We start from the raw sequence: 14909 nt of genomic DNA on the forward strand, positions 1-14909 counted from the left end.
TTTTTTCTGAATCTTGTACGTCCCCGTTCCTTTTGAAGATTGGTGAATATCTTAATTAATCCTGTCTTTTGTTCTTTAGATTCATAGTCGGTACAAAGGAAAGAAAACTTCAAAGCACAAAAGAAATCTGGCAATCACTGGAGCAGTTACCCTGTCTGTCATTGCTTCTCCTGTCATAGCTGCCGTCAGTGTAGGTAAGGTCTAAATGTGCGGCTGAAATTGCATTTCACAGCACATAGATTTCATGCTGGATAACGAATATGGTATTAAAATAATATTCTCCGCTTTGACTCTGCTTTTGAGTTGGAGAAACAAGAACTCTGTTTTTTTATCTTCAGATCATTGAATTGCAAATATAGCACGCTGCAAATGAAATAGTGAGAACCATCAGCTCTACCAGTATTCAATATGGAATTAACATCTTGGTTTTGCTTGGGAGTATCTCAATTTAAGCATTCTAATCTCAACATTCCTCTTTGACGAATCTCTTCAGCTTTTGGAGGAATCACCTTGTCTTTCTTCTGTGTTTTTGCTGGTGGCACAGGTGAAATTAGGATTACCCGTGTGGGAAATAGCGGCCACAATCTGTCACGTCACCCTGGATAACCTTTCACTCTGTTGCTTATCAATAATCAAGCACTGCCTTAAAAGTACTCGTACTCTGCTTCCACTGCCTTTTGAGGAAGAGATTTCCATAGATTCACAACCCTCTGAGAGAAAACATTTCTCCTCATCTCTATTTAAATGGACGACCCCTTATTTTTAAACTGTGACCCCCAGTTTTAGGATGTTCCCTCTTGAGAGAATCTATCTGCATCCAACCTGTCAAGATCCCTTCGAATCATAAACGTTTCAATCAAGTTGCCTCTTATTCTGCTAAACTCCAGCGGATACAAGCCTAGCCTGTCCAACATTCCTCAAAAGACAACCCACCCATTCTAGGTGTTAGTCTGGTAAACCTTCTCTGAACTGCTTCTAATACATTTACATCCTTCCTTAAATAAGGTGACCAATACTGTACATAGTACTCCAGATATCTGACCAGTGCCCTGTACAACTGAATCATAACCTCCCTACTTTGTATTCCATTCCCCATTGCAATAAAATATAGCATTTCATTAGCTTTCCTAATTACTTTTTGTACCTGCGTACCAGCCTTTTGTGATTCATGCTCCAGGACACCCAGATCCCTCTTCATCTCAGAACTCTGCAATCTCTCAATAGACAATAAGCTTCTCTTTTTAATTCTTCTTGCCAAAATGGACAATTTCACATTTTCCCACATTATACTCCATTTGCCAAATCTTTGCCCACTCACTTAACCTATGTATGTCCCTTTGTAGCCTCCTTACTGTCCCCTTCACAACTTACTTTCCTATCTTTTTTTGTGTCATCAGCAAATTTAGCAACCATATCTTCGGTCCCTTCAACCAAGTCATTTATAAATTGTAAAATGTTGAGGCCCCAGCACTGATCCCTGTGGTACACCACTTATTATGTCCTGCCAACTAGAAATAAATCCCTTGTGCCAACTGTCTGGCTAGCTAACAGGAAATAACCTTCTATCCATGTCAATGTTTTTCCCCCACGCACCTTTTATTTTCTGCAATCATCTCTGATGTACCACCTTATCATATCCCTTCTGCAAATCTAAGTACATCCATGGGTTCCGCTTTATCTGCAGTACATGTGACTCCTTCAAAGAACTCCAATAAATTGGCCAAGCAAAACCATATTCGCCGCCTGATTGCCTTGAACGTTTCCAGGTGCATTGTTACAACATATTTCCCGATGATAGATGTTAAGCTAATTATCCTGTAGTTCCTTGCATTCTGTCTCCAACCCTTTATGAATAAAGGGGTTACATTTGCTATTTTCCAATCTAATGGAACCTTCCCCAAATCTATGGAATTTTGGAAGATTAAAACCAACACATCAACTTTCTCATTAGTCTCACTGTTTTGGGACCCAAGGATGAAGTCCAACCCGACCCGCCCGGGGACTTGTCAGGCTACAGCTCCAACAACTTACTCAGTACAACTTCCCTGGTGATAATTTTGCTTAGTTCCTCGCTCCCTTCCATTTCCTGATTTACAGCTATTTCTGGGATATTTTCTGTATTCCCTATATTGAAAACCAATGCAAAATAGCTGTTCAATTCATCTGCCTTCGATCCCGGCCCCGGGTCACTGTCAGTGTGGAGTTTGCACATTCTCCCTGTCTCTGCATGGGTCTCACCCCCACAACCCAAAGATGTGTAGGGCAGGTGGATTGGCCACGCTAAATTGCGTCTTAATTGGAAAAAAATAATTGGGTACTCTAAATTTTTTTTTTTTAAACCAATTCATCTGCGTTCTCCCTATTTTCCATTGTTAATTCCCCAGACTTACTTTCTGTAGGCCCAGTGCTCACTTTGTTAAATTTTCTCATTTAGGTATCTATAGAGACTCTTGCTATTCATCTTTATATTTCCAGCTCGCTTTCCCTCATACTCTAATTTTCCCTTGTTGTTGATCTTTTTGTCATTCTTTGCTATTCTTTATATTCTGCCCAATTTTCCGACCTGCCACCCACCTTGCACAATATATGTTTTTTCTTTAAGTTTGATAGTGCCTTTAACTTTTTAGTTAACCACAAATGGTGGGTCCTCCACTTGGAATCTTTCTGAATGTGTATATTCTGAAATGTCCCTTCAAATGTCTTCCAATGCATCTCCATTGACCTATCCCTTAATCTCATTTGCCTGTTCACTTTAGCCAGCTCTGCTTTCATGTCCTCATAATTGCCCTAATTTAAGTTCCACTCTTTCCCTCAAAGTGAATGTAAAATTCAGTCATAATATGATCGCTACCTTCACTATGATGTTGTGAATTAATGCTATCTCATTGCACAATACCAGGCCTAGGTGAGTTTGCTCTCTGTCTGGCTCCAGAATGTGCTCTCCTAAGAAACTATACCCCAAAACATTCTATGAACTCCTCCTTTGTGCTACCTTTGCCCATCTGATTTTTCCAATTTATATGTAGACTAAAACCCCCCGTGATTACCGCCGTACCTTTCTGACAAACTCCCATCATTTCTTCCTTTGTACTCTGTCCAACCATGTAGTTACAATTAGGATGCCTGTACACCACTCCCACAAGTGACTTTGTGCCATTATCATTTCTCATATCGACACACTCTGCTTCTACATCCTGAATTAGGCCATCCCTTTTTAATGAGCTAAGAACATCATTAATTAACAAAGTCACCCCTCCATCTTTTTTCTAATTTCTTGTCTTTCCTAAATGCCACATACCCTTCAATATTCAGCTCCCAATCTGTCATCCTGCAGCCTAGTCTCTAATGGCTATCAGCTGGTATTTATTTATTTCTATGTGCACCATCAGTTCATCTGTTTAGTTCAGAATGCTATGTGCATTCGGATACGGAGGGCGGGATTCTCCGGCCGCGGCCGCCCAGAGACCGGAAATTCACGCCCGAGGTCAATAGATCCTGGTCCGCGTCCCACCTGTGGTGATCTTGCGATGAATGGGGCAGCAGAATCCAGCCCAGAGCCTTTAGTTTTGTCCTTTTATTATTTTTGTAACCTCTAGTCATATCTGCTGATTTACTCTTAGATTTGCACTCCCCTGTTAGTTTGTCATTTTCCATATTAGCATCTTTCTCTCTTGCCTTGTCTCTGTTCTTTGGTTTACCGCATCTTCTACCAAATTCTATCACTTGCTCCAACTATTTAGTTTGAAACTAAGTGCACATTTAGTTTCAAAATTAATGTTTACAACTAAATGCAAGTTTGAAACCAAGTGCAAGATGACGAGCTTTTGTCACTTTTTTTAGCAATATTTAAGTTACATAGATGATACATAAAACATACAGTGCAGAAGGAGGCCATTCAGCCCATCGAGTCTGCACCGACCCACTTAAGCCTCACTTCCACCCTATCCCCGTAACCTAATAACCCCTCCAAGCCTTTTTGGACACTAAAAGCCAATCCACCTGCACGTCTTTGGACTGTGGGAGGAAACCAGACACCCGGAGGAAACCCACGCACACACGGGGAGAACGTGCAGACTCCGCACAGACAGTGACCCAGCGGGGAATCGAACCCGGGACCCTGGCGCTGTGAAGCCACAGTGTTATCCACTTGTGCTACCGTGCTGTATGATCAAATGATTATTTAAATACAACAGTGCTAGTCACTCCCATTATCAGAATCTCTTACTGCCCAACATCTAACCATGCAATAGTGTGACCCAGGCGCCTAACAAGATAATCTCTTGAGGCTGAAACTGGATCATGTCTCGCAGATTTGCTCATTTCCAATTTTTCAAAAGGTGGGCTGAACTATATTGTGAGTAAAGCAAAGTAATCTTTATTGTCACAAGTAGGCTTACATTAATACTGCAATGAATTTACTGTGAAAAAGCCCCTAGTCGCCACATTCCGGCACCTGTTCGGGTACACCGAGTGAGAATTCCGAAGTTCCAATTCACCTAACAGCACGTCTCCAGATGCAAATTGTTAAGTTGCTTCATCTTATCAGAGAAAGTGACCATCCAGAGAAATAGACATTATCATATCTCACCTTGATGCAACTAACTGAACCTTCCTCAAGAACAGGCAAACCCCTTTAAAAGATATACCACACTTATCCCAATTAGCAGGCTTGCTTAACTTTTTCTGGTCAGTCTTCTGATCGTGAACCAATAAGGTGGGCTAACCTTTCTCTAGGGATGAAAGGACTTAAAGTACCACCGTGTATTATTACTAAAGTAAATAGCAACCTCATTGTGTTTTCATGCATTTGGGCGGAATCAACTAGCTCTCATCATCTCCATTTGAAGTAAATGACGAGCTCCAACATTTCATAAACTGACTTTTTATTTGGTGTTAGTAGAATATGAATTCCTGCAGTCTATAACTTTAAAAAAATCTTTAACATAAATCTTTTCCTTTAAAGGAGAAAAACTATAATTGCAAAGCATGGCATGGCCTTATCCTGAAAGCATTCTCAGTGATACGTTTGGTTACCTCAGAAGGCCAACAAGGTTTTGAAGATGTATTATGAATGTTTGTAGAGACAGCACGATGGTACAGTGGTTAGCACTGCTGCCTCACGGCGCCGAGGTCCCAGGTTTGATCCCGGCTCTGGGTCACTGTCTGTGTGGAGTTTGCATATTCTCCCCGTGTTTGTGTGGGTTTCGCCCCCACAACCCAAAGATGTGCAGGCTAGGTGGATTGACCTCGCTAAATTGCCCCTTAATTGGAAAAAATTAATTGGTACTCTAAATTAATTTTTAAAAATGAATGTTAGTATTTGGGTGCATACAGGATGATTTCTATACAAATAATTACAAAGTAAAATTGGCTCTGCTCTAATTGGTTACAACAATCTAGCACGATAGAGCATTAGAACTTGGCTTTTTCATCAGCAAGACATGTTTAAGGCCTGGTCTATTTTTCTTTAAGGAATCGGAGTTCCGATCATGTTGGCGTATGTTTATGGCGTGGTTCCAGTGTCACTTTGCCGTGGGGGTGGGTGTGGAGTCAGTACAGCCAATGGAAAAGGAGTGAAGATTGAATTTGATGAAGACGATGGACCAATTACAGGTAACCCTTGGACATAAATCTGTTAGTCACTTTTAAGATGAATTAATCCGTATTCAGCAATGAATTAGAAATTGTAGCCAATCATATTGTAACTTTATCGGCCAGCTTAGTATGTTTGCATGTATGTCCCCTGGTGTCTATATGTGTTGGGAAAGTGCGTTGAGGTAAATGATCAGCCATGATCTAATTGAATGGTGGAGCAGGCTCAATCATAAGAATACACACAGTCCTATGTTTGCTCACCTGTGTCAGCTGTCTTTGTGGTGCATTTAGTTGCTCACTAGAGTGTATATGCTTGCTCACCTGACTGTGTGCATCTGTTTGCTCAAGTGTGTGTGCAATGCTGGGTCGGAGAAGTGGGGGGTTGGGGGGGGGGGGTGCGCGATTCACGCTCCGACGCCGATTCTCCGGTGACCGGAGAATTGGCATCGGTGTGCCACCAGTCGCCCCCTTGCTGATTCTTCCAGCGCGATGGGCCGAGTGCCCGCCGAGTTAGGCTGAGTCCCGCCGGCACCGTTCTCGTATGGTCCTACCTGGCGGGACCTTGCCATTCATGTTGCAGAGGCTGGCCTGGTGGGGAGGGAAGGGGGATCTGATCCCTGGGGCGGCCTCCACGGTGGCCTGGTCTGCGATTGGGGCCTACCGATCGGCGCCCGGGATTATCCTGGTGGGGGCCCATGTTCTTCTGCGCCGGGCCCCTTGAGCTCTCCGCCATGTTGCGTCGGCGCCGGCGCGGAGAAGGCATACCCACGCACATGCGCGAACTCGCGCCGGCTGTAGTGTGCATGCTTGGACCCGCGGCGCCCGTTCTAATGCCCGTATCGGCAGCTGGAGCAGCGTGAGGCTCTCCAGTGCCATGCTGGCCCCCTGTGCGGCACAGGGTCGCTGCTCCTAGGGGCCTGTTGACACCATCGTAAAACGCTCCGCCGTTTACGATGCTGTCAACACTTAACCCCAGGATCCGAGAATCCTGCCCCCCTAACTTTGTTTTAGAAACCATGAAGGAAAGTTACTGAACAAATTCACAGGAAACTGCTGATGAACTTTTAACACAGAATAAAATATTTATCAAACAAGAAAAATGCACTATATTACACCAGACAAAAAAATTGGAAAAATCTCAGAACAAATACAAGAAGATTCTTCAAATTTGCACTATTCCTTTACGCCAGCAATATCCCTACAGACATATAAACTAGAGAAGAGGTACAAAGACTTGGGACTGGCACAGTTGCACATGGTTTTCTTCTGGTGAATTCCTGAGTATTCACTTTATACTTCTCACTTCATATCTCACCATGAGACTTCCAAAATCGCACTCTAAACTCATTATTGCTTCACCTACAGAGCAAACACGAGTTCCCTAAACTCAGTCTCCTCTGCTAAACTGATCACTTTACTGAGTTCTGTAATTGGCTATTACCTGTCCCCAATAGCCTTGTAGTCTTTCTTATCAAAGAGTGTAGAATTCATATCCCTCCTTTCTAACACACACACACTAAATTTTTCTTGTGGCCATTTTTTTGTATCTGTGTCGCTGAGTAACAATAAAGTTTCACCGAGTGACTGCAATAAGTACACAGTAGACCACAAACTGATCTAGCATTCCCCAACATTACTTTTCACAATAGACCAGACCCTCGATCTCAAAAAATGTAGACTAATTGTTAAAACTGGCTGTTGTTGATTACATCAAATAAATACCACTGTGAATTTGGAATAAGGAATGTTAACTTAAGCTTGCAAAAAAGGCGGCGGATCTGACTATAAGTTAGTTTTGTACAAATTAGATGAATGAGAATTTATATGTGCTTCATAATAAGCCATTGGGACAGCACAGTGGTTAGCACTGTTGCTTCACTGCATCGAGGACCTGGGTTTGATCCCAGTCCTGGGTCACTGCCTGTGTGGAGTTTGCACATTTTCCCAAGTCTTTGTACCTCTTCTATAGTTTATATGCCTGCGTGGGTCTCGCCCCCACAACCCAAAGATGTGCAGGGTAGGTGAATTGGCCATACTAAATTGCCCTTTAATTGGGGGAAAAAAAGAATTGGGTACTTCAAATTTATTTTGAAAAAATTAATAATAACACCTCAAGTAGGTCAGAATTTAACCTCAATAGCCTCACTAAGAATTTGTTGTATTTTGCATTCATGAAAGGGAAAAGTGGTAAATAAAGAAACATTAAATATTCATGAGGAACGTTTCTGGCAATATTCTCAATAAATTAGATTGTTTTCTTCATCTCCCTTTCGTGCCTTGTCTTTTACCATCTCCTGCTAATTTCCTCCTGACCTTTCAGTTGCTGATGCGTGGCGTGCTCTGAAAAACCCCAGTATTGGAGAGAGCAGTGTCGAAGGATTGACTAGTGTTCTGAGCACCAGTGGCAGCCCCATAGATGGTGTGAGTGTAATGCAGAGCAACTACAGTGAGACTGCTAGCTTTGCAGCTTTATCAGGAGGCACACTAACTGGAGGGGCACTATCGGGGAGCAATGGACAGCAGAGCAGGTACATTTTAAGTCCATTTTTGTCTGTAAAGATGTAAAATAAATTGGGAAATGGGCAGTAGTATAGGCTGAAATAATACTTGGTCATCTCATGGTTCCAATCCAGACTAAAGTTCACTCCAGACAAGGTGACCTCCTTTCTACCTTGTATTGTATTGAAGACCAGGGGCGAAATTCTCCCACCCGCCCCGCCACATTTCTACCCCGACCGGCCGGCGGGAGTCTCCGTAACACCGGCCGGTCAATGGGGTTTCCCATTGTGGGGCAGCCCCACGCCGTCGGGAAACCCCCGGGCGCCGGCAAAACGGAGACTCCCGCCGACGGAGAATGACGCCCCTGGTGTGCTAATGAATTGTAAATGAAACAATGGCATAACACCATCACATGTATAGCTCCTGGAGCATGTTGTATAACATAAAAGACGCACTGTTATATTACATCAACATTTCCACTGGAAGGCAATAGCAACAAACCCATCCCAAATGGTCCAAAGGATGACATGGTGTCTGTAATCAAAATTTGCAGGAACCCTTCCAGTTTCAGATCTGTTTCAGATCGCTAAAAGTACAAAATACAGCCCTGTCTCGTAGTCACCACTGAAATGCAGCGCTCAAAATGAAGAATGGAGACAGCATCATAATCTGGCATTTGGAGTTAGTGTCAGTGTGGTGCTATAAATCTATTCTTCTCCTGTCCTATTTCATGGACAGTTTATCTGTCACTTTGGGGTTTATGTATTACTACAACTGAAGGGTGCCTTTCAAGGGATTGAATGATCTGTTCTTGCCATGCACTTATTGTAGAACAAAGATATGCCAATTGTAGGGCAGGCAGGGGTTATCAGGTTGAGGTTATCGGGGTTAAGTTGGGGACTGAACACAGCAGGAGGCTTGGTCAAAGGGGAACTTAAGGAGTGGTTGCTGTTACTTGTGATACAGTAATGCATTCTACAGTAAAGCTGAATCTGGGGAATAAAAATAAATATGAGTAGTTACTTGAAGTTTGGTGCACCGTATTGAAGAGAGAACTTGATAACTAACTGAAGTTTGGTATGACTTTATAAAAAAATGTATTTTACAGGTTGGATATTCGGGCTGATATTAAAAAAAGCTACAGTTTGAATAAAGATTCCATCAGCCTTGGAGCCACCAGTGATAATGCCAGCACCAGGGCCATGGCAGGTTCGATCATCAGCTCATACAATCCACAGGACAGGTGAGATAGTTGCACCTTAGCTGAGGAGCCTCCTTCTAATAGATATTGAAGGTGTTTGAAAATAGTTTAAGGCTTTCTAATCCACATTCTCATAAAGTAATGAGCACTGTAAATCAGATTCATTTCATTATGGCAATACATTTCTCTTTCATTTTGGTTTGTCACAAACAGCACCAGGGACCTGGGAACATGTTGCTTGCTTATCTTCCCAATTAAGGCTTATTTGAGCCTAGAGAATGAGGGGGAAATAAATAAAAAGGAATTTTATGCCCAAAGAAAATCCATTAAGTAGAGTTCCTAAATTTGCATCCTGCTGCCCTCACATCTTACAAGATCTTACTCTTGTAAAGCCGTTTATTTAATAACATATTATGGATTGATAAATCATCGACCATCTCATTAGGAAAACATCAAATAACAAATGCCCAGCAGGCCAGATGGTATCTGGGGAAAGAGAAACAGTTAATGTTTCAAGTTTATGATCTTTTACCAGAACTGGAAAAAGTTAGACATGTAACCGGTTTTAAGCAAGTACAGAGATGGGAAGGAAGAAACAAAGTCTGTGATATCATGTCGAGTATCACATAATCACAGAATATACAGTGCAGAAGAGGCCCTTCGGCCCATCGAGTCTGCACCGACAGATGAAAGGCCCTGACCTGCCCAACTAATTCCACTAACCAGCACTTGGCCCATAGCCTTGAATGTTATGACGTGCCAAGTACTCATCCAGGTACTTTTTAAAGAATGTGAGGCATCCCATCTCTACCACCCTACCAGGCAGTGCGCTCCAGTCCGTCGCCACTCTCTGGGTAAAAGGTTTTCCTCAAATTCCCATAAACCTGCCAACCCTCACTTTGAACTTGTGGCCCCTTGTGACTGACCCTTCAACTAAGGGGAGCAGCTGCTCTTTAATCACCCTGTCCATGTCCTTCGTAATCTTTTACACCTCAATCAGGTTGCATCTCCGTCTTCTCTACTTCAGAAAAAACAACCCAAGCCTATCCAACCTCTCTTTATAACTTAAATGTTCCATCCCAGGCAACATCCTGGTGTAATGCCTTTGCATCCCCTCCAGTGCAATCACATCCTTCCTATTATGTGGTGACTGGAATGGCACAGAGACTCCAGCTGTGACCTTACCAAAGTTCTATACAGCTCCATCATGTAATCTATGCCCCGATTGATAAAAGCGAGTGTCCCATATGCCTTTTTCACCACCCTATGAACCTGCCCTTCTGCCTTCCGAGATCTATGGACAAACACGCCAAGGTCCCTTTGTTCTTCGGAACTTCCCAGTGCAGACCTTACCTTGTATACTTCCTTGTTAAATTACTCCTTCCAAAGTGTAGCACCTCATATTTTCAGGGTGAAATTCCATCTGCCACTTATCTGCCCATTTGACCATTCCGCCTATATCTTCCTGTAACCGAAGACACACAACCTCACTGTTAAACACCCAGCCAATCTTTGTGACATTGCAAACTTACTGATCCTACCCCCCCCCAAATAGTCATCTGTCATTTATATAAATGACAAACAATCGGGGGCCCAGCACGGATCTCTGTGGTACGCCACTGATCGCCGGCCTCCAGACACTAAAGCAGCCATCTGACATCCCCTCCGTCTCCTACCACTAAACCAATTATGAATTTTGTATCAAAATCCACCTGATCTACAATTCCTCCTAATATTGAAATTGTTCACTATTAGATGAATAGTGGTACATTAGCAGAGATTAAAAACTGGAACATTTCTGCACTCCACAGAGTTGAAAACTGCAGTGCTCACATTTTACTCAGAATTGAGCCAATTGCCCGAGTGGTTTGTTTAGGAATTTTATAAAAAATAGATTGAAAAAAGCTATATTTTCAAATTGTATTACTTTTACAAAAAGACACTGAGATAAAGTTGATTAATGTTAGAGACAACTTTGATGCTCTCATTAAAGCTGCAAGTGATGAGCAATTTCTCCCAGCAGCCAATAAACAAAGTACACATTATTGGGAAGTATCTGTTTCACACACTCCCCAAGAATGGTCTGTTCGGCCTTTGCTTCTGGCTATAAACGCAGTGATAAAACAGAGACCGGTAAGTCACGTTTTACAACCGGGACTTGGGCTCAGGTTAGCAGTTGGGAGGTATCGTGTTCAAGTCGGGCAAAGTGGCCACTTAAAAACCATAGAATCTCTACAGTGCAGAAGGTGGTCATTTGGTCCATCGAGTCTGCACCGACCCTCTACTTAGGCCCACTCGCCCGCCCTATCCATGTAACTGCACGCATTGATCCTGGCCAATCCACCTAACCTGCACAGTTTTGAACACTAAGGAACAATTTAACAGGCTAATGCATCTAACCTGCACCTCTTTTCACCCAGAGGAAACCCATGCAGACATGGGAAGAACACGTAAACTGCGCAAGAGTCACCCAGGACCAGAATTGAACCCGGATCCCTAGTGCTGTGAGGCAGCAGTGCTAACCACTGTGCCACCATGCCACACTTGGGATGGGGAAGTGTATAATTGTTGTTAGTTTTTATGATTGTGAAAATTGATCATAACTTTAGCTTTGGATGAAAAAAGCAGCTTAATGAATCATATCTGATCTTGTCTTACCAAAACTTTCTCGCCCAACTTCAAAGGAATTGGAAAGAAATAATACTCAATTATGGTTCAGATCACAAAGGGCTACTATTGTTACAGTTAGATATTCAGAGTATGGAATGTTCCTAACTAAGATGTTGAGACTGCTTATGGAAGTGGCCTACGCCCTTATAACCGAGAGAATATCTAAGGCAAAACCTACATTTTTAACAGAGGACTTCAAGCAAGGTATTTTAATATTTATTTTTATTACAGGGAGTGCAATAATCTGGAAGTGCAAGTTGACATTGAAACCAAACCTAGCCACTTGTGTTTAACCATTGGAAGCAGCATTGATGAATCGCTTCACATTCACACTCAGTCAGTAGAGGGACTCTGCTGTGAAGAGAAGGACAATTCTTACAACAGTGACCACAGGGACTGCATCACAAGCAAAACATGCGACGTAACACTTGCTCAACCTGAGAGCATAAAAAGTGATGAAGATAGCACAGACAGTCAGTCAGACGATGTGCCTGACATTAGTTATGATGAATGTGATTCACCCAGTCCAATTAATGGCAGCCAATTGGAGATTGCTGCTTCAGATCTCAAGCTCTTAAGTAATGAGAGCTTGGGGTGTGATGTCGATGAACAAAGGGAGTATATTCTTGACACAGATAGGCAGCCAACAGAGATGGGATACTATGTCTAAACCCACAATCATCACTTAATTCGTCAACACACAACATGCACCTTATTCTTCACCCATGGAAATATATTATATTCAATGTTTCATCACAATGTGTTTAAATGTGCAAGGTTACATCTTTCACAATAGTAAATAAAGATATTAATTGCTTATTTCTTGATTAATTTTGTGAAACCTGATAGCACTTCCACTGCTACTTTTGCATGAATTTAAGCAGAGCTGTATGTTTCTCAGAATTCTTCCCCAGCAAAAAAAACACCCTCGGCTCTAGGGGAATGACGGACATTTCAAAATTGTTCTCAGTTGTACTAAATGTGAAGTTTTGCCTGGGTGCTGGGTGTCTTGGAGCCCTGCTCTTTCTGCCTTGTGACACCTGCATACTAAACAATCAATCCATTTATAAAAAGAATAAATCCAAAATGTGGTGACTGGTATATGTGGGTTCTGTCTTACGAGAGGCCACACGCCAATGTGGTTACATACCAAGTGGGGACATTGAAAGGTAGAGTAATAAAAATAGTCTTTATTTTGAATTTTCAGATCACTTCAAGCTTTGAACATGCATCTGAACAGACAAAATTGTTGCTGCAAAGTCAGTTGTGCTGGTGTAAACTGGTCTCAACTCCACACACCCAGGCGGTTGTAGATTTATGTTGCTGTGAGGAAAGCAGGAGCATCTGTCTCATGAGAAAATGGAACAAATGAAAGTCTCATTGTGACTTGGTTTGATCAAAATGGCCATGTATTTTAGGGCAGCCCTAGTGACATTCAGCTTCTGTTAGCAGGTGGTGGTAGTTGGGAATCTGAATTATGCTAAGTCTTTGGGCAATTGAGAGAGGGTTTCTTGCTTTAATGACTGAACAGTGTCTCATTACCTGAAATGCCTTCTAAACAAGCCTGGAGTGTACTAGTGCCCTTTTTGCACAGCAGTTTTCCAGGGATCTCTCCACTGCTAATGAGATTATATAAATAGCCTGATCAGTGTATTTTAATGGTTATCACAATTCAAAGTATTCCAGTAAGCTATCTGGGCATTGATTGTCACACTACCAGGATAACACGATACTGAGGACAGCTTACTATATCTCAAGTCAGCCTATTCTGTTTTAAACGATGGTTTCTGGTTGCATTTATCTTCTCGTAATTGTTACTTTCTCGTAACAAGGTAGAAAATGAAATGGACAAAAAGCTATATATTTAATTTATAATGTTTTGAACCAAAATCAAACAATTGTATTTTCTGATTTACTAACTGCTACTGTGGTTCGCAAATTGCTTTAAACACCGTTTCCTTTTAAACCCAAGGGGTTGGTCTAATGTAGTAGGTAAAGACTGTGCTTGATGGGAATATTTAACTATATAGCACAGTCCAAGTTTTAGTTTCCTGTCTGCTATTCTCAGCTGGGAGGCAATGGTGATGCTACAATTGCTGTTACACTCCATGGTACCTAATGCTGTCCATTGATTGACCTCTGCTAGAACGTTTGTGTAGATGTCAAATGAGAAAAGGATTGGACTTGCGTGTGATACTTTCCATAATTGATAGCCTGTTGAGTGCTGACACTTAGGATCACATCAGGAGCAACTAGTTGGCCAAGTCCTTTGGACGTCTGCTGGTGTCTGTGGATCCATACTCCAGCAAATAGGTGCCTCCAAGAAAGGACTGGGAATGACATTGCAAAATACTTGAAACACAATCCCTGCTAGTAGAGTTCTATTGTCTATGGATTGTCACTCCCTGGAAAACATGCAAAGCTGGAGGGTTCTTCAGCTCCCTGATCCTACCACAGTGCCGCAGACACAACAAATAACAGTGCAAGCAAGAATCTGTTGTCAGGGCGGGTCTTGTTTTTTTAATTTTAAAACTGCCACTTTGTTATTGCTTTTATGTAAATAAACAAATAAAGCAAATCACCGAAGTTGTCTCTGACAGTAACTTTCACATCTATTTGACTCATTTTATTTGTCATGTTAAATGCATCATGTTTTTAAAAAAAAAATTTTTTATTAAAGGTTTTCATAAAATATCAATAACAAAGTGAGAACGAAAAAAGAACCCAACAGGGTTAAGTACAAAACACAATCTAAAAAAGCAACCCCCCCCCTGTACCTAAATAATAAATTAACATTAACACCCCGACTTATTAACATTAACACCCGACTTATTAACATTAACACCCGACTTGTTAACATTAACCCCCCGACTTGTTAACATTAACACCCCGACTTGTTAACATTAACACCCCGACTTCTTACCATTAACACCCCGACTTGTTA

General features: G+C 42.0%; 1 protein-coding gene across 3 annotated transcripts in view; it reads left to right on the top strand.

The window, feature by feature from the left end:
• rnf19b (ring finger protein 19B) overlaps positions 1–14568 on the top strand; it is a 362883-nt gene extending 348315 nt beyond the window's left edge. For all 3 annotated transcript variants that reach the window (XM_072500961.1, XM_072500962.1, XM_072500963.1), the window contains 5 exons: positions 80–194; positions 5473–5613; positions 7916–8123; positions 9203–9337; positions 12197–14568. In XM_072500961.1, the coding sequence (XP_072357062.1) occupies positions 80–194; positions 5473–5613; positions 7916–8123; positions 9203–9337; positions 12197–12635 (1038 nt within the window). In that variant the 3' untranslated portion in view covers positions 12636–14568. The remainder of the gene's footprint in view (positions 1–79; positions 195–5472; positions 5614–7915; positions 8124–9202; positions 9338–12196) is intronic.
• Positions 14569–14909: the final 341 nt, after the last annotated feature.

The sequence above is a fragment of the Scyliorhinus torazame genome, chromosome 1, assembly GCF_047496885.1.
Source record: "Scyliorhinus torazame isolate Kashiwa2021f chromosome 1, sScyTor2.1, whole genome shotgun sequence".
Classification (NCBI taxonomy): domain Eukaryota; kingdom Metazoa; phylum Chordata; class Chondrichthyes; order Carcharhiniformes; family Scyliorhinidae; genus Scyliorhinus; species Scyliorhinus torazame.